The following is a 21,922-nucleotide window of genomic DNA, read 5'->3' as shown; positions in this document are numbered from 1 at the left end:
AATTGTGATAATCGTCGACGGGGCATAAATGAGGAATTTGCATTATAGTGAGATCACATCCGGTTTCTAGTGGGGGTCGTTTTACTCCGTCGTTAGTTTTCTATGTATTGTTTTATGTACGTGTTAGGCGATTTGGCGGTTTTCGTTCCTTTTAATGACGTCGTTAGTTTTCTCCCACAACCGATCTCTCATCGCTCCTGTTTCTGATATGTCGCGTGGGAGATCTAACGAAACCCGCTTTGAGGTCACATGTGAGTGACCTCGTAGGTGTGTCTTTTTTTACCAATAAAATTGAGTCTTCCACGATCTTGGAAGTTTAACGTAAGGCAAAGGGATGTAACTCATTTTATTTACGACGAAATCGTCAGTCAAAATAATTCATAAACTTTTTTGATTGGCTTATAAATAGGTCGTCAACTCATTTGCATATCTTTATAAATTCATAACTTTTAGTTCACTCACATGTGACCTCAAAGCCGGTTTCGTTAGATCTCCCACGCGACATATCAGAAACAGGAGCGATGAGAGATCGGTTTTTAATTAGATTGAAGGTAACGGTAAGTGTTTTACAACTATCAATAAGATTAGATTTAGACGTATGGCCATAACAATACATGTGTACAGGAACAAGTCTGCTATTAAAGGGACGCAATTGGTGGCAGTCATATGAATACTTACAACCTGTCCATAACTTTATTGCTGAAACGTATACAGATATTTTTAAGGAGACAATTTACAGTTTCAATGATCTCATTACAGATCCAAGTATACCTGTATCTAGCATACTTCCCTTTTTCTTTTAAAGAAGCAGGCTTTATATGAGTTGCAGCAAATAAATTTACAACCAGAAAGAGAACTTCAGTTTGATAGGATTGTATGGCAGTATAGTATGCAGAGTCAAAAAGTCATAACTGTCAACCGAATTGAAATGACCATATCTTTTTTTTAATTGCAGTTGACGTATCACCATGAATTTACTGATCATTGCATTAGCAATTCTTTTGATATTTATCTCAGAAATTAAGCAAGGCGCTGACGCTGATGAGGAAGGTGAATATCATAGTTTTTTTCAATTAGATATCTTCCTATTCATACAGACACATTTTCATTTTTATTTCTGCAACAACATCTAAACAGAGAATACATTCTTCAACAATTATATACCCTCATTTATAAAAGTCACACTAAATAGTACATAAATATTCATGTCAATAAAACTTGGCTGCCATGAAATAGACAAGATCGCGAAATTAGGCATTAAACAGCAACAACAACAAAATCTCAGACAACTATATGCGCAAGTCTTCGTCTTTGTTTGTTTCCTTTTACCCTTTACAAATAGATGTTCCAGGTATTTATTCCAGATTTTTTTTTACTCACAGTACAAGGAAGCTGTAACTCTTATGCGAAATATAGGACATATGATGGATCTTGTAATAACCTAATGAACCCCTCATGGGGGAAAGCCAAAACACCACAAAGACGATTTGAATACAATGGCCATAAAATGGTTGATTACGATGGTAAGTAGCTATGATACGAATAGGCCAATGCAGAGTCGAAAGGACTATGGTTAATTTTATTTTTCATACCCCAAAATGAAAATAACGTCACGTCATTGGTTGAATTTTGATTGTTTAGGACTTATTTTAACCAATCCCGACGCTTTGGTATAAACGTTTAAAAGTATTACCTAGAATATTCAGTTTCGAAAAAGAGGCAGTCTAAATAAAAATGTATTATGTATGACGTGTAACACACTACAAAAAAATGGACAAAATATGAAAATACGAACTCATTGATGATATTCAGAAAGGACTATTTAGAATCTGTTTTTTATTAACTTAGCTCTCTTTTTTTCTTTTTTTTTCAACTAATGTGAAAAAACTTAACAGTCCCTTAGTACTCAATGTTATTTCATCTTTTTAGACTCTAATTGTATAATTCTTGTATTGTTATTCTGTTGACCATGTAAGTGTGTTCAGTTAAGAACTCTTTTGACAGAAACAAACCAATCAAATTACTGGAATTGGTGTTTCAAGCACACATTTTGCACTCGGAGTACTGAGTTCAGTTTTATGACTGTAATAACAAATTTAAGTCTCAGAAATCAATCAAACAAAGTATTTTGAGTACAATTTTTGTCATAAAACTTTACTCAGTACTCGCTTGGTGTAAAAATGTGTGCCCGAAAAACCAAATCCAGCATTTTGATTGGTTGAATTCTGATCGAGGCTGAGTCCGATAATCCTACCCCAATTGTTTTATGACCGCAATGTTTGGTTAAGAGGGAACACGTAATGCTTCATGACTACGTTGTCATTTTCTGAGCTCTGTTTATATAGATGTAACCAAGGCAACTTTGCCTTACAGACATAAAAAGTCAGTTTTGGTAGAATTTCATAATATAAAAAAATTAAAGTATACTCGTGAAATTCTGTTTATTCTGTTATGGCCAACATAGGTACTTGGGGACAGGACACTTTTTTTTTTAGCCCTCCCCCTTTTTCTAAAATCCGTTATTTTTTCGTTTTCTATTAATTTCAATTATTCGCGTTTTTCTGTATTATAAGAACATGAATATACTACTAATAACTTGTATTTGCTATTTACTATCAATTCCAAGTTTACTATCCCCAGCGGTCACGGATATATTGTATCTAATGTATCTTAAAAAAAAAGTGTCCTGTCCCCAAGTACCTATGATGGCCAATGAATTATTTATTTGATTTTATTACTAAATATTATGCTATAATTTAAGTATAATACGTACCGAATCCATTGCAGATGATGTTGATCATCCAAGAGGTGGACTTCCAAGTAAATTACCAAGTCCAAGACTTATCAGTAACAAATTGATGGCAGAAGAATTAGGACCTGCTGACCAATCGTCTCCGACACTGTCTGGACAGCATTTTGCTTTTGGACAAGCACTTACCCACGACTTCATCAGTACAAAGATAACGACTAGTACTAGTTTTATATTTATTTATTTTTTATTCTGTAGACCAACTTAATATTTTCGCGGATACTCTATTCGCGTTTAGTCCTTTTAAGCCCACTTCGTGAACATTAATTTCGCAATTTTCTTATTCACTTGATGTAGTTAGATAAGAAAAGATAAGTTGTAAAACTTTTCGCGACGAATAATATTTGCGTTATTTTTTTCTACTCGCGATAGTCGCAAAAATAAATTGCTCGCGAAAATTAGTTTGTTTACAGTTTTCAATTACAGCTTAAGGTTGAATCAATAAATTTATGATATTCCCGTGCTTGCATTTCCTATCATGATTTTCTTGATAGAGGGTTACTGCTCACAAGGAAGCTATTAAACCAAGAGTTCCAAATGGTGAAGTTGAAATCATCCCTTCGTAAATTTTACGGAAACCATCACGAGTTGGTTGACCGTTATGGAATAACCGTATCACAAATGATATCGGATATGTTCCTTACGTCGTAACTACAATCCCCTTCCCTTTCATGAATGTGACCTACCGAATTAGACTATTTACCGGATTTATAATCACATAAGCAACACGACGGGTGCCGCATGTGGAGCAGGATCTGCTTACCCTTCCGGAGCACCTGAGATCACCCCTAGTTTTTGGTGGGGTTCGTGTTGTTTATTCTTTAGTTTTCTATGTTGTGGCATGTGTACTATTGTTTTTCTGTTTGTCTTTTTCATTTTTAGCCATGGCGTTGTCAATTTATTTTAGATTTATGAGTTTGACTGTCCCTTTGGTATCTTTCGTCCCTCTTTTACAGAGAACAAGAAATAGTCCATTGGTGATACTATCGTGTACTTGGCCTTGGGGACTATTGCACAAACGATTAATAAACTGCACTTCACACTTCACTTCATTCAACACAGGACACGCTGTATACTGCACCGGCAGACGACAACGATCTCAATAACTAGTTGCTAAAACATGTTATACCTTTCTGGAACTAAGAGCTATAAATTGTGTGAGGCAGTCCCGATAATCCGAAGACCCAACATAGAAATATAACAATACTATTTAGATTAATTATGCTAGTAGTTCTTCTGTAAAACGAATGAACTATTTGTCTCTAGAATTTTAGTTCATAATTGTATATTATATATTCTCAAAAGAAAATTATCCTACAAGATTAATCATGTCAAGATACCAAGCATGTCGAGATTTTGGAAAAGTTTGACGAAGTCAGAGATTAGAGAAGGTCTTTGTCGTCCAATTACAAACATAATCTGTTTGCTACTATATTAAAATCTAACGGTCTAAAAATATGTTGTCATTTGTCGCATTAAATTTTTATCTACCATAATTTGCGCTCAATGGAGTAACTTATATTCATCGCTAAAAAACGCAATTTAAAAAAAATGGACTTGCTCTATCCAAAAAACAGTGTGGTGTACAACTTTTGGAACAAATATTTGGAAGGTGTATTAAAATGGTCGCTCTCTTATATAAAAAAAATATAAATACTTAATGTAACAACGATATTGTCCGTACAGTATATGTCCCTTTCCATCTCCCTTTTAAACCACTGGAAATCCAAACATTTTGTAACTTTTACTTTAAATTAAAAGAAATCATGTTTTGTAGAAACCATTGATCATCACGACTTGTATATTAAATCTTTTATTTCAAGATCGACGTCTAAACTGCTGCGATAAAAAGGAGTAAGTAGAAAAAAAAAAAAAAAAAACTTTTCTTGTGGCTTGTTTGCATGAAATATACATGTAGTGCATGTTGAGTATGCCTGTTTTGTCGGTTAAAGAGATATGTTATTGTTTTGAAACATGCCGACTTCAAATAAAGCTTTTGATTTGATTTGATTTGATTTGCCTTGCATGAATTGGTATATCTGATTTATTTTTCAGTAATTGTACTCTATTATATTTTTACCTAACCCGAATATATCAGTCCCGCCCAGTATTCGATCTCACTTATTTTTTTTTACACTAGAAACTCTTCACGCATCTTATACTTTGGCTGCTGGAGCGGTGACTAATAAGCAGTCAGCGCAGTTTTATCAAATATGTTATTTAATAGTTATCCCATAAGCACGCGGTGTGTTAGTGTAAGATCACCCCGATGGCCGGAGGCCAGAGGGTGATCTAACACTGACACACCAAGTCCGACTGGGATAACTATTTTACATCCCAGCTGTTTTATTTTAGAATAAAAACCATTTACAATTCATAAAATCTAGTTTAGAACGCCTCACAACCATAACAATATACTGTATATATTACTATATGATGTATACCCTTTTTGACCCCCAAACACGATGAGTAGATATCAAACAATGTCAACTCGCCCCACTTGCCAATCGGCCCACACTATATTGCCACTTTATAAAAATATCGTCCCACTCTTGTTTACCGACTTGCTCACTTTGAAAAAGTGTAAAATCAAATTGAACAATCAGTCTGAAAACTCATTAATTAACGAAAAAGGTTAAAACCTCACTGAATAAAGGTCTGACAACTTGCCCCACTTATAAAAAGATCTTGCTTCCTTTAAGTATATCAAATTACTATTATTTCATATCCAGTCGTCCTGGTGTAGTGGTATGTGTCGTGGCTTGATATGCTAAAGGTCTTGAGTTCGATTCCCAGCATATACACTGGATTTTTTCTACGTGAATTTTGATAGATAATCTTTTCCGTATAATTAATTATAAGTTTTATAGTGAATTTGACATTCCCGCCAAAATGTTACAGAACAAAGGAAAGCATGCATAACAAAGAAACTCAAACTGGGGTGATCTGGTAGGTATGATCCGACTCAGATCACTCCTGTTAGAACAAAGGAGCTGGGATGTAAATTAAGGTACAATCTCCAGCTAATTCCGAAGGATTGATTGGCGATTGTTCGATCATTGTCTATTCATTCAGGCGTTAAAGGAGCCATCGACGAGAAGCGAAATATAACGACTGAATTATTCGAGTTAACCTTCGCCTGGAATTGTTTGATTCTTAAAAGCCAATTGTACAGTTATTTAGATATCTATACTTTTATATATTGAGCTCATCTGTCTGTCTCTCTATTTGCTTAGTTTTTGGATTGCGCATTTAAATTATATTTTTGTATTATTCCTTGGTGTGGTGTTTGCTTGTTAGTTTACACGAGTATTATATATAGGGTTGTATGCCGGGTTTTAATTAAATTCAGTTCGTCCTATTTGTTCGTCTTATAAAATTGATATTCAACATTTTATTGAAGCATGACATTTAAAATGAAAAGGGGCAACCATTCTATTTGTGATGTTTCATTTAAGCATTAATTTAACTTATGTTTCCCATTTGATACTATGTTATTTTTGACTTATATTTCTCATTGCATAGTATCATATATAATCCATTTGTTTTGATGTTTCATTTAAGCATTAACTTTTTTCCCCGTTTCATACTATGTTATTTTTGACTTCATAGTGTTGTATATTATCCATATGTTTTGATGTTTCATTTAAGCAAAAACTTATATAATTATGTTTCCCATTTCATAATATGTTATTTTTGACTTATATTTCCCATTTCATAGTGTTATATATAATCCATTTGTTTTGATGTTTCATTTAAGCATTAACTTATATAATTATGTTTCCCATTTCATATATGTTATTTTTGACTTATATTTCCCATTTCATAGTGTTATATATAATACATTTGTTTTGATGTTTCATTTTTAGCATTAACTTATATAATTATGTTTCCCATTTCATAATATGTTATTTTTGACTTATAGAATCATATTCAAAACAGTGTAGCTGTGGCCATTGATTGACAACCTTAAATTATCCCATTGACTGGGGCAGATTATGTGAACGTTTGTCTGTAACAACCGCTGCTCACTGTGTACTTATTAAAGGCACTTAAACTGTGGGGTCACAAAAGGTTCTCAACATCTAAATAAAGAAATTAGAAAATTTAATCAGGAATAACACGATGTTTTGATTTATATCAATAATATAAATCAAAACATAAAGTTATTCCTGATTAATTTTTCGAACTATTTTAATATTAAAGACGTTGAGAACCTTTGGTGACCCCACAGTTTAAATTCTATAATAAGTAAGTAGTGAGCAGTTGTCGTTACACACACACGTTCACCTAATCTGCCCCCGTCAATTGGATAATTTAAGGTTGTCAATCAATGGCCACAGCTACACTGTTTTGAATATGTTTCTATTTCCCATTTCATAGTGTTATATATAATCCATTTGTTTTGATGTTTCATTTAAGCATTAACTTATGTTTCCCATTTGTTGTACCTGCTGATGACAAAGAACTTACCCCAGGTTGCAGAAGCTTCATAAGAGCTGACAAATCTCCCGATGTGACAGGTGAAGAATGTTATTATTATCATATATGGGGATCTGGATGGGGCTTACAAAAGTGTAGATTACGGGCAAGGAAGTTAAAAGATTAAAGAAAAATATGAAATAAGGCCTCAATTAAAAATATTTGGTTTGCCCAAACCCTACCCAAGGTTGAGACAGTGGGTAGGTAGGTAGGCATTTTCTTTCTTTTTTTAAGAAATTTACGTATGTTTATTAGTCTTCATGCCTATCTGATTAAAAAAAACTTCTTCAAATCAGGACAATAAAAGAATTTGAGTTGGCAGCTTTTTTCTGGGTAGGTAGGGTTTGGGCAAACAAACCTATTCTTTTTTATGGCCTAAAATATAATGCGGTGTGAATTGTAGATAATAAAGAATACTGGGCAAAAAAGCGATACTAAAATATATTTTTTTCCCAATCAAAAGCGGGTAAGTCCTATTCGTACTGTGTCTGAGAGCAATTACTCATTTCAGCTTACAGAGAACAGATAAACGATGTCACATCATATATTGATTGCAGCCATGTATATGGTAGTTCTGATGCACAGTTAGCAACCCTTAGAGATACGACGGATTCTTGTAAGTTTTATGTATACCACGGATTCGTGTAAATACATGTATTATGTTTACGACGGATTCATGTAAGTATTATGTACATACGACAGATTCATGAAAGTACATGTTTTATGTATACGATGGATTCACATAAGTATTATGTATACGACGGATTCACATAGGTATTATGTATACGACAGATTCGTGTAAGTAGTGTATACATTGTACAACGGATTCATGTAAGTACATGTATTATGTATACGACAGATTCATGGAAGTATTGTGTATACGACGGATTCATGTAAGTACATTTATCGCTATTTTGTGCATTTTTCCTTTGATCTTTTTTTGTGATAATTTTCATATCATGCTACTCGCTTGAGATGAAAAATTATCGCTAGAAACTAAGCATGCACGTGGCGTTGCTAACAAAATTGACATGAAATTGACATGAAATTGACAACGTTGCCATTGGTAAAATAGCGATAAAAAGGTTATCATTGTTCATCTCAACTCGATTGCCTTTCTCAAGTCAATCTCGTTCAGATGATCACCGATAATCTATAAGTATTATGTATCCGACAGGTTCATGTAAGAACATGTATTATGTATACGACGGATTCATGTAAGTATTATGTACATACGACAGATTCATGAAAGTACATGTTTTATGTATACGACGGATTCACATAAGTATTATGTATACGACAGATTCATGTAAGTGGTGTATACATCGGATTCATGTAAGTACATGTATTATGTATACGACAGATTCATGTAAGTATTGTGTATACGACGGATTCATGTATGTACATGTATTATGTATACGACAGATTCATGTAAGAACATGTATTAATTATACGACGGATTCGTGTTAGTATAATGTATAAGACGGATTCATGTTAGTATAATGTATACGACGGATACATGTAAGTATTATGTATACGACCGATTCGTGTAATTATTATGTATACGATTGACTGAGCAAGCTAATTAATGTACATGTCTATCTATATGCTGTCCATATTTCTATTGTAAGACAAAGGTAATTAAAATATATATTCCACTTGCTTGTTGGTTTTTTAAAATTGGTATGTTGATATGAGACAAAAACTTCCATTTTAACGAAATAAAATACAAATGAAGTTATAAAAAAAAATGAATTTATCACGTTTGAGGAAAAATATAACTATACGGATGCAATTCTTCAATATTGGCAGATGATCAAAAGCTCAAACACATCAAACAAAAAGGAAACTACTGTCATCTTTCTGACTTGTTGAAGCAATTTCCTTATGTAGAAAGTGGTTCATTAAACCTTGATTTATAGCTAACTAGGTAACGGACAATTTATACTTAGTAATTAAAAATAAACAACTTCTTCACATTACTTTAATTCACCAATTTATTTGCAGTCCTTTTGAAAACTTCCCCTGGAAATAACTTACCTGAAAAGAAAACTGGGTTTTGTCGCAGGAAGCCAGAATCAACAGATTTTTGCCAATTAACAGGTAACAAAATATTCAGTATTCGTTTTTTAGATGGACTTTTTTGGTGTTTTATCGCCACTTTCAGCAATATTTACTATTTTATGGTGGCCATTTTTGTTTTTTGGTTGTTAAAGGAAGCCGGAGGACGACCAGAAGAGAACCACCAACCCATTCGTCTGAACTGGGCCGATTCCTGTACCCTAGAAGGAGAGTAGCGAATTCTACCGAGAATTACCGAATGCCATCGACCTTCGTAGGGAAAGATAACAACTTTAGTCAATTACGATTGAAGTCGAACGCTAACTACTTTTTCAATTTTATTTTGGCAATTATACGACATATCCTCAATTTTCTGTTTAGCATATATGGAAGGCATTAGATTTTGACGTGTTTGCTTGAAACAAAAAAACAAAAAACTTTTATTGTTTTGATTACACAACTTGATTTGAAGTTATATTCAGCAACAATCAACAATGACATTATAATAAAAATAAAAGATTCAAGATACAAGATTTTATAGTAAAGCAACGATCAGATACATATAAAATTATGTGTAACATAAGGTAAATATACAATAATAATAAACATAAACATGATTGATTATAGTACAATAGTTACATTTAAAACCAAAAACAAACAAAAAGTCATGAAAATCAATATACATATCACAATAAGTTAGTTGGCTTATATATCAAAAGTTTTAGATTAATTTGCTAAGCTATCATTCTTTTCTTCTTCTGAATAAAGGAGATTCAAGGAATGACCAGGTACCAAGTCTCCAGTTAAATCATCTTGTTCTAGTAAGGGAACATAACAGACTCGCTAAAATGCTAAAACAAATCAACCCGTACTGGGACAATGATAGAGTCTTCGAGGAAACACGAAGAATAGTCATAGCTGAAATGCAGCACATTACATATAATGAATACCTACCAGCCATTCTTAGTCCAAGATCTATGAAAAGGTATAACCTAAGACCAAGGAAATGCGGATTTGATGACTGCTATAATGTTAAAATTGATGCCGCTGTAAGGAACGCTTTTTCAGCAGCAGCATTTCGAATGGGACATTCACAAACGATGAGGGAACAGTCATTGCTTGCAGATGATTTCAAAACCAAAAAAACAGAACTTCTTGTAGACAACTTTTTCATGCCGCACCTGGTTCAAACAAATCAAGGCGCCAATGTTAAGGATTTCACGCGGTGGTTGACCTTTACACCTGCTAATAAAATTGACAGGTAAGATATATATATAACAGTAGAATTGTCCGATAGAGGCCAATACGACCCATATGGCTAATCCCGTGGTGCAAAAAGGTGTATTAAAGATGCGGATACAGGATTTTGAAAAAGGGATGCACAGGGCCGTAACTAGGCAACGTTTGGAGTTGGACAATGTGTAAAAAGTATACGCATTAACCATATTTGGAGCTCCATATGAGTGGACCGGACACTCTACCCCCTACCTAAATTCGGCTCTGTTTTATCAACTGCAATCAGTATGGGAGGCATATGTCATCGAGTCATTAATACATCTTATGATGATCACGCTTGATGGCAACACGTGTCTTCAAAAAACGTATATAACCCATATGTAATTATATATTTTTCAATTTTATAAATGTTTAACCAGTCTAGACTATGCTGTATAACATTTAGAATGAACTAATTTTACTGTTCAGTCAGTTATTTTCGATGTACCAATTTTCGTGAATTGAGGGGGGGAATGTGTTTTCGTGTATATTTGATTTCGTTGTTTTGCAAAAGTCTGCATTCAAGCCTATAGAAAATGTGTACTTCGTCGAACATAGAAATTCGTGGTTCACCTACACCCATGAAATCGACGAAAATTGTTATCCCACGAATAATAATGAATCCACAGTATGCATAAGAGTGTGTAAAAATACTACAGTGAATATCAGAACACGGATTACTACTATACTAGAGCCGTGGTGTAGTGGTTAGTGCATCGGACTACTAACACAAAGGTTCCTGGTTCGATTCCTATCTGGGATGAAAATTTCAGTAACTGAATTTTCGGCTCTTCCTTGACACCATTTGCGAGTATGGTCTCGAGGAAACGATGATAGTCAGTCGGAAGGGGACGATAAATGGCTGACCCGTGTTAAAGATATCGAAAAACAGCAGGCTAATGCCGCTACAAGGCAGCACTCGCACCCGCAAAGTGGAAAGGGATTAATATAATTTGCAAAACTTGTTTCCCAATCCACTATAAATAAATATGTTTAAACTACTACTACTAGATAAAGTTTACACTAAACGACGAACAATCTAAAAATAAGAAGATGTATCATGATTGCCAATAAGACAACTCTCCAACAATGACCAAACGAAGTCAGCAAATATAGGTAACAAAACGGCTGTCAACAATGAGCAAAACCCTTGCCACACAGTAAACTATAACTGTTGTATCGTCTAAGGGCTTGTAAATCAAAATAAGACTGACGTGTGACTAGATTTTTAGAGAATGGTTTGTTACACTTTCGTCAGAAATATTTAGTTCACAATCTCTTCCATTGTAGCTATGGGGTAAATTCAATGCGAAACAGGCTGTTTAATCGTAGTTCAGATTTATTTTCCACCAACATACAAAGGGGGCGTGACCAAGGTGTACCAAGCTACAATGACTGGAGAGAATTTTGTGGCCTGAAAAGATTCACGTTCCAAGACTTCCCTAAAAAGTTACAGTATGTCCTTCAAGACTTATATACGTAAGTAATGACAAAAGAAATGAATTAACGATGAATTTTAACTATTGACATTTTTTTTCAACTTATGGCTTTTGGTTACCTTATATGTATATTCCCCTTTATTCTATATATATATAAAAAAAAATCAAAACAGATAGTTATAAAAAAAAAAAATCATTAAAATTAAGTTCGGTAAACGTTAAGAAATCTTATAACACCAATAACACACAATGCAAGTAAGTAAGTGGGTAAGTAAGTAAGTAAGTAATTTTTATTGACATTGGACAGTATATAATTTATACGTCTTGTTTTAAAGACAGATTAATATCATACATCTTGTTGACACCTAAATTACATGTTTTACATACATTAAAGTCATTACTGCTTACTATACATTTAAATTCCTCAAACTCAGAAAAAGAAGGTATAACAGAAATAATTTTGTAACATCTGGAGATACATTTCGGTTCTGGTATAAATCCTTTAAACAAATTACAACAACAAAAACAAGCTTAGATCGCCATTATATTTCATCAAAATCGGTTTAGCGACGCCAAAGTGTATCACTGCAAAACAATTATTGAGTCCTCTTTAACATTTATGGAGTATATATTAGAATATATCAATAAAGCATTCTGTAATTTTCACGATGGGAAATAAGGGCAAATAGCCAAGGACTTATTTAACAATAATCACATGCATATTTACTCGCAACGTGCCACTTGCAATTAACTATTATAGAACGAAACGACGCGCTCTAAGGTTGAATGACACGTTGATAGTAAACATGTATATAGTTACAGAAAAAAAATATGGCGTATCGGTATAAATATGGTACAAATAATTCATCTATATTGGTAAATCGGGGGTGTATTATAACTAAGGGGAGGGGCTCAACACTTAGTCCTGTCCTCAAGCAAATATCATGCTTATTTATTTATCGTACATGTACGTCACAAGTCATAAACTGACGACGTTACATTGCATATAATGTGAAACGTCGCACGCTACTGGTGTTACTTTGGTGAAATCACGGACAAGACACAGTCATCCTATTAATTTTTAAACATAAACATTGATATTATAAAGTGTTGTATATCATTTTAAACCTTTTAAACTCTTCTTTCAGATTATTGCAATTTTGTATATGTTACAGACAATTTTCATTAATTAAAACTCGATAAAACCTTTATTTTGCAATATGATTTCCTTGTCCCGCGTTGTACACTTTTAGTTTTGTGAAATTCTGAATACCGTAAAAAACATATATTTGTCCATTGTTATTTTACTTTAAAAGTTACAAAATTCTATTGATAGATCCTGTGACGATATCGATCTGTATGTCGGCGGACTTCTAGAGAGGTCAAAGAACGGACGTGTTGGAGAAACATTTGCATGTTTAATTGGTAAACAATTTCATCTGACCAAATATGGAGATCGATACTGGTATGAAAGGAAAGAATGTGGTTTTACAGAGGGTATGATTATCATTTAGTTAAACCCAATATTTATATGGTTGTCAAGTAAAGGGGACAACAATTAAATTTTCGGGTAGGGAGTATATTTTTGGAAATGAACAATCTAAAGACATGATGTAAATGAAATGCAGGAATTAATCGTGTACAAAAATGCAAATTATTTGCCCTCAGCAAAGTAGCGGGAAAAAATGAAAATGAATAGTCAATCTGAGTAAAAAAATGCATGCGTAAACTGTTCATAGTATAACGTTATTATATCAAATTAGGTTTTTGGAAAGGAGGAGGGGGTGTCATATTGATTTTATCGTTTTATATTTTCCCAGACCGGTTGATTATTTTTCTTCGTTCATCCAAATTCTATAACGACGTAAACCTTTCTTGATTTCCTCTAGATTTGCTTTTGTGATGTCACCGGAAAAAATAAAATCATTTCAAGTGGTTTTTAATATTTTATGAATATATCGTGAATTCTTAAAGGTCCGGAAATATTTCCTTAAAATACAATAACTTGACGAAATTCGTGACTCAAAATAAGGAGAAACTGAAGATCTTTTCTCGGCAGTTAAATTTTAAAATATATAAACAATCACAGAGTAATATTTGATAGTCACACGAGAAAGTTAGATATGCCAGCTTTTAAAATTTCAATACATCTAGGCCACTAGTTCCAATAAATGTGACATGTATGTTTGACTTGATTATTTTCAGCCCAGCTTAACGCAATTAAAAAGATGACCATGTCCAAAGTGCTCTGTGAAAACTTTGGGTTAGATCGTATTCAAAAGAAAGCCTTCTTGCGACCTGAAAACAAAGGGTAAGCTATGATGAATATATTTTTTTTATAGAATTTTTGGTTAAAAAAATGTTTGCCTGAGTCTTTCAGAGTCCAGATGAAGAAGTAGTGTACATCTATAAGTCACCGTTTTGCCTTCAACCATGAGCAAAATGTTCTGATACTGTCTTTACTTTTATCAACTTCTTTTTAATAATATAATAACTATCACATTATTTCTCTTCGTGTATGCATGTATATTTTTTTCCAATATGGATATGTCTTCATGATTTGACCTTTTACATGAAAAGGATGAAAGAAATAATGAATACGGCAATCAACAAGTTAACATTTTTGTATAATTACACAGTATTTTAAAAAAAAGAACATGTGGTATGATTGCCAATGAGACAACTCTACACAAGAGACAAAAAATACACAGAAATTAACAACTATAGGTCACCATACGTCCTTCAACGATGTGCAAAGCCCATACCGCATAGTCAGCTATAAAAGACATAAAAGGCCCCAAAATGACAATGTAAAATCATTCAAACAGTTAACCCATCACGAGGCATCGGATGATTAATATATAAACCATAATTATGTATTATATGTTTGTAGAAAACTACGGTTTTGTGACACTTTGCCAGGTTTGAATTTGTTTCTCTGGCGAGAAGAAGAATGGCAACCAGACTATTAATATACAGAGATCATAGAACATTTGAAAAAAGTATGACACTCGTACTCATTATAATATATTATATGATATACGATACAAACTCATAAAAAAGGGGTTAAAGAAAACAGTTATGAGATAATTAGTGATATGTATAACTTTACAGAATCTTCTATTAAAATTGATAATAAAATTTCTAAATCCTTCACATTGAAAAGAGGTGTTCATCTAATTTAGGGGATAGTTTAAGACCAACTATTTTTTATTCAAAAAAAAAAAAGATTGAAGGTCCTATTTTCTTAAAGAAGTAGATTTTTTAACTTTCAATCCATCCCTGTTAATTTATCATGTAAACTTTGTAATTTCTTAATAAGACATGTTCTATTATATAATAGCAAGGTCTGGTTTATGGAAGATTATTCATCCATTTTTAAATCTTTGAAACGATCAAAAAAACATGGTTCTGTTTGTGATACTTTGTCTTTAGAAGATTAATCATGCTATGAAATGATTCATAAAAAATACTGCAAATCTGTCCATCGACGTAAGAAAACTGCTTGTAATATTTCAGCGAAAACAGAACTGGGCAGATTTTTTATCGGGCTTCATTTATTAAAACACAAGTTATGCTATATTTTTGTAGATTGCATACCCATCATTAATCCACTGTTAAAAGAAGCCTATGAGTTAAATAAGTCACTGCATAATGATGGTTTTCATAGTTGGTAAACATTTGCTCTAAATATATTTAAAGAGACAGGATTAACTGCTGAAGATTTTGAAAATTATGATAAACCATACAATAAAACTAAATATTCATTTTAGGTGAAGTTTAAACAGAAATCACATGAACTTTATAAATAAAAAAATTCTTGAATAAACTTTATTCTGCAACAGAAAGTTCAGAAGTATTGCTATATAGTCAATTTAAAATTTGAGATAAAAATTGAGACTTATTTATTAAAACAATCAATTTTTAAAACCAGAAATTAATTTCTAAATTAAGGGTATGTGACCATAACCTAGAAGTTAAAATGGGAAGACATGAAACTGTACACATAGATGAAAGGTTGTGTAAACTTTGTAATAAACTTGATGATGAAAACTATGTTTTCTATATTGCAAAATGAACTCAACTTTAAGAGAATGCTTATTTATAAAGATTAATAAGATAAACCCAGACTATACAAATTATCAACCACTTTAATAGATAAAACAACTTTTAAATCCTGAATCTGAGCTTTTGACAGACTTTAGTGACTTTATAAATCAATCTTTAGCTTTGCGAAAATGAGGTCCATGTCCATCATAGAACATGTTCTTGGATTAATTTGCACTTCTCATAAGTGCAAATTGGAACCACACTTTTTTTTGTCGTAGAATCATCAAATTTGGCAATAATGTACCTCTGGGGATAAATAACACAATACAAAAAAAAAATTGGTGTGGCTCGCCCGGTTCGGCAACTGGAGTGAAAATAGTGACAAAATCCTGTAGGATATTTTTTTCTCCCATAGGATTTTTAAAAATCCTACAGGATTTTGAGAAATCCTATAGGATAAAGTCATAATATTTTTTATATCCTACAGGATATTTAAATCCTAAGGGATTTATAATCCCTTAGGAGAATAAAAATATCCTATAGGATATAGTTTCGCCCTTAGGATTAAAAAAATCCCTTAGGAAAAATAAAAGCATTTCCTATAGGATATTTTTTATCCTACAGGATATTAGTCTAATAAAATAATCCCATGGGATTAAAAATGTCCGATAGGATTAATAAATATCCTAAGGGATTTCATAACAGATAAAATATCCTGTGGGATAAAAAAGAATCCTAAGGGTAATAAATAAATCCTAAGGGTAATAAATAAATCCTAAGGGAGATTAAAAATCCTAAGGGAGATTAAAAATCCTATGGGAGATCAAAGCAACTCATAAGAGAGAAAAAAATCCTATGGGAGAAAGAAATATCCTATAGGAGAAACAAATATCCTATGGGAGAATGAAATATCTTAGAGAAAAATCTATTTGTGAACTCAACCAAAGAACAGAGAATAGTTTTATATGTTTTTGTAGTAGGTAAGGATATTATTTTATTGGAGCAGACCAAATATTCCAAGATATTATTGTTTAAGAATTGTTAATTTTTCTACCAATGACACAAATTACCGATAAGTGTACTTCAAACATGGAGCTTGCATTGAGTTACTGCTACTGGTCCGTTTGTTATTTTATGTTTATTATTGCCATTTGCGTAGTTTCTTCTGTTACCTAATTCTACATTTGACTCTGGCTTCTTTTAAATCGAGTTTTCTCTTGTTTAATGCATTGTGGTTGTTTATTCCTCATTTGCTAAAGGAATAGGGGCCGGTTGAGATATCGAAAGTCATGAGTATACATCCATCGCCTGTCTCAAAGCAGAAACCTTTATCCTTTGGTAATCTCATGTGCTTTTTTTCAATTTAAGTTCAAAAGTGAATTTTAGTGTTTAGTGTAGCAACCATTTCTCTGAACTATTATTCATTATTGTTTAGTGACCAAAAAGAGGCCCGCCTCTATGTGCGGAATTTTCTTTCTGCATAGAGGACTCATCATTTTGAACTCATCAGGGTTCCTGTACTCAACCGACTTGTTGGGTACTGAGACATGACTGTGACACCATCTGAACAAAAACTGAATAAAATCAGAAGCAATTTTAAAACAACACATGGTGTTGGGGCTAAGAATACCACCAGCTTTTCATTGAAAGTAACGACAAGACAGAAACATGCGTCCAACGGGTATATCCAATACACTACAATTACTTAAACAACTTTGAAAATCGTACATAAGTGTTTTTAATTTTTTTATTTAGTATAGCTTGCTTTCCGTGAAGATATTTTTATTGTGGAGATGCCTGGATAGATTTGCCAGTAACCATACTTCTTCTATTGTGTCCTCAATATGCATGTAGTATTTGCAACTGAACATTTACATTAACTTTCACCAATAAATTCTTCAACAAAATTTGATAATAACTGAAATTTTATGGAACTAAACACTAGATGTAACTAAAGACAGTATTGTTCGCCTAGGTCTATGTGCATCTCTGACAACAGACACATCAACACGTTAGGCTAGAATATCACGGTACGTCTAAACACTGCTAAGGACTCCTCAGTGCACTAAGGACTATACAATGCCACTAAGGACTAGAAGGAGTGCTGTTGTGTGTATTATTTTTACATATTATGTTAGAGATTGATATTTCATGCATAAATTTCAAATTTCATAGAAAAATAATCATAAATAAACAAGATATTCAACATTATTTAGGCACGTGCCCGTTTTTCTTTGATATGCCGAAAATCAATGAACCGTTTGACACGTGCCAAATGACAAAACAATTCATTAAACAATCATAATCTTTTTATTTTAGGTAATAAACAATTGTATCTAAAAAAATGTATGCTTAATATTTATAATTAAATGTGTTGTTCTTATGAAAAATGATTACAGAACAAATAATTTTGTTTTTGTTTTACTTCTTTCCCGACAAAGTTATTTGCCACAGGTGCACGACTTTGATGTGCGCCTACTAAATGACTTATAAGTTAGAGTGTGGTCAGCTTGTTATGTAAGAGATATGAAGACAAAATAAATATATATATTGATAAGTGTTTTGTTTTTATTTTAATTTCGACAAAGATGCGTGTATATATACAAATGGTTTCACTAAAACAATACGATGGAATTGAGAGAGAGAAAATTATGTGTCGTTCTTGGGGTTTATCCAAACCACTAGTTTTCAACCAGCTTAATATTTGTTTACAAAGGCTTCATACGGTACTTACTTGTTTGTATATTTCGACATTTTATTATAATTCTTCTAAAAGTAAAAGAAGTTAAAAAAATCATTTCCCGATTTTAAGTCAGATTAAGTTTCATTTTCAAATATATAAAAGAGACAAATGTTTTCAAAATGTTCCACAGTTTTTAGTACAGTATTCACGAATTTTTTTTCAGTATGTGTAAATTTAGAGCTAAAGATATAATTCTGACAGAGAAAGAGAATGCTTCGTATGAATGCCTTGAAAATATGCCTTTACCACATGATGTGTAAATAATTATTTTTTGTAATGCAATATAATCAGAATATTTAAACCTAAATATATCACGCGAAAAAAAGAAAAAGCCGACAGAAATATTTTCAACTATAATTTCTTTAAATCTACTTTTCTTAAAGAAGAACAAGTATCACAGGCACTTGTCTCAGAAAAGGTATATAGGAATTTTTTTTCTGAGACAAATGCCTGTGGCAAGTATGTCAGAAGGAAATCCGATTTGTATTGTTTTTAACAAATTGTCTGCTTAACATATCGTACGAAATAATTTATGAAATAATGACTATGTGCTATATGCGCTTTACTCACTGTTGAAGGCCCGAAATATATTACTCAATTGGGTCATATATGAACTTAGTGTGTTGCATGTAGTAAAAATGCATTATCTTATTGGTTTCGTTTTGTCCAGTTATACATTTCTTAAAATGTCTTCATATATGAAAATAAATTTTGAACAGTGCACCATAAGAAACAAACTAAAGTGTTCCAGCTCTAAACCAGTCTATTGTTCAAACGCATGTCCGTCGTCGCCTGTCACCACATTAAAGCACGCTTGCAAGAAAAAATAAACAGAATAGAGATACGGGTACAAAACACATTATAGATAATGTGTCCGACCACCTGAAAAATAAAATTGGTTCAAGAGACAAAGAACGCTACGAAATATTAGATCAATTTTTCGGTACTACCGGGCTTATCACAGCCCAATAACAAGATGAATTTAATGAAAACGCAACAAGCATCTGCCGGTTATCCAAACTTCAACACGTACTTTAAAAAAAATATATATAAATGTGAATTAGATATCTATAAAAAATTGTATTTCAGTCACTTATTAATATGAACATCAAATAAAAATCCGACATTAGATATATTTCTCTGGTGACAAATTTATTATTTACAAGAAATATACACTTGAGAAAATACTTCTTCATTCAGATTTTTTTGTTAATAAAATTTCAACAACAATTCATTTATTAGTATCCAACTTTACCAAAAGGATTCCCGTGTAATCAATTAATATGTAACTTGACACGTGTCAAACGGTTCATGGATTTTCGGCATATCAAAGAAAAACAGGCACGTGTCTAAATAATGTTGAATATCTCCTTAATTTATTATTATTTTTCTATAAAATTTGAAATTTATGCATTAAAGTTCAATTTCTACCGTAATATGAAAAGAAATTGCATGTAACAGCTCTCCATCTAGTTCTTAGTGGCATGTTATCAGTCCTTATTGCACTAAGGACTCCTTAGCAGTGTTTAGACACACCCAGAATATGTTAAAATGTTTATACATGTATTAAAAAGTTTTATCAAGAAAATGTAATAGAAATGTCGACAATAACAAACTGAGATATTCTATGCTGAAAATAGATATAAATATAATTAGTGGTATGAGTGCTAATATTACAGTTGATTTGGCAATGGAGAAAAATGTTCGTATCCATCAAAAAATTTAAAACTTTACACACTCTGTGTTCTCTTTGATTTTTATTTTTTTATAAAAACCTATCTCCATTTCCAAGTTGTGGTCCCTTACGCGGAATTTTGTTGAAATTTGAAGACTATTAAAAATTTAATAGGTCAAAGAATAGCCTTCAACATTTGAGGCTTTTTATAGCCAAGGCTGCGTTTAGTTTAAACATATTTTATTTAAAAATTGAATAGGTCAAAGAACAGCCTTCAACACGGATCCTTGGAAATTAGAAAATTTGCAATTAGAGGCCGCAAGAATAGTAACAGATCTTCTAATATTTACAAAACCTGAAACTTTATATTCTGAGGTTACCTGGGAATCTCTTTTTGAAAGAATAAGGATGTAGTCGTAATTGCGTGTCGATATCTTGTCAATCGTACTGTTGTTTTATTCGACTAACTGACTTTATACGGAAAATTTTTGCATTTTTTTTAAATTACCATGGTCTGTTGTTTTTAAACTGTTAATATTGGAATTAAGTAAAGAGTCAAAGTTGAAATCATGAATAAGTGTTCCGTGAAAATTGTTTTCGAAAATATAATTTGTTCATAATTCTTTAAAGTAATAAACTTTTTTCAAATAAATTCTGATCTTCCCTCATCTGATCACCAGCATGGCTTAAGGTATTACTTCCAAAGGTATTGTAAGGGGTGTGAGGTGACACTTCCAGGTATTCAAGCGATTTCCTGTCGGACTTGCAAGTTCATGCATCGTTTCACTTCTGCAGGTAATATTCATTCTCCTGGTATAAACCACCCATCAATGTAGACATAACACAAATACTTGCACCAAATAACCAAGTATAATCAATACTTGTACCAAATATCCAAGTATAACCAATACTTGTACCAAATATCCAAGTATACATAAATACTCTGAATATGCACCCCATAAAAGGCTATAATAAATACCAAAGACTTAGTAAAGTGGATAGTCGCACGACAACGCCGATGCTCTATATTTAATAAGAAATAAGCACAATTCATACATATATATCTACACATATCATATATAATTCAAACATCAGTATCAAACAAAAAACTCTCCAAATAAAAAGCTTAATAAACTTTAACCAGAATAAAATTTACCAAGAAAATTCGACTGCTCAGATTGACGATGTCGTGCTGAATGATTACATAGGCAATAAAATACCGCGAAAATAATTTTGAAGCGGGAAAACATTACGCCCTCTATGCTACATGTGATGAAACACCCAGGAGAAATTAATTTCACTCTAATGCACTGCCCGTTTAAACGAATGAAATTATAATTCTCCTGGTATAAACCCATATGCAACTATTCCAGTCATAATTAGGTTCG

General features: G+C 32.5%; 1 protein-coding gene across 1 annotated transcript; it reads left to right on the top strand.

The window, feature by feature from the left end:
- Nucleotides 1-968: 968 nt before the first annotated feature.
- Nucleotides 969-15,067, top strand: LOC139504108 (chorion peroxidase-like). The gene is made up of 10 exons (XM_071294169.1): nt 969-1,050; nt 1,383-1,523; nt 2,788-2,970; nt 7,803-7,907; nt 9,299-9,394; nt 10,121-10,613; nt 11,918-12,106; nt 13,403-13,563; nt 14,272-14,377; nt 14,960-15,067. Exons 1-10 carry the CDS (start codon nt 969-971, stop codon nt 15,036-15,038), a joined length of 1,635 nt encoding a protein of 544 aa, XP_071150270.1. The 3' UTR covers nt 15,039-15,067.
- The last annotated feature ends 6,855 nt before the right edge of the window (nt 15,068-21,922 follow it).

Source organism: Mytilus edulis, chromosome 14 (genome assembly GCF_963676685.1).
Source record: "Mytilus edulis chromosome 14, xbMytEdul2.2, whole genome shotgun sequence".
Classification (NCBI taxonomy): domain Eukaryota; kingdom Metazoa; phylum Mollusca; class Bivalvia; order Mytilida; family Mytilidae; genus Mytilus; species Mytilus edulis.
This window is presented reverse-complemented; position numbering and strand designations above follow the sequence as displayed.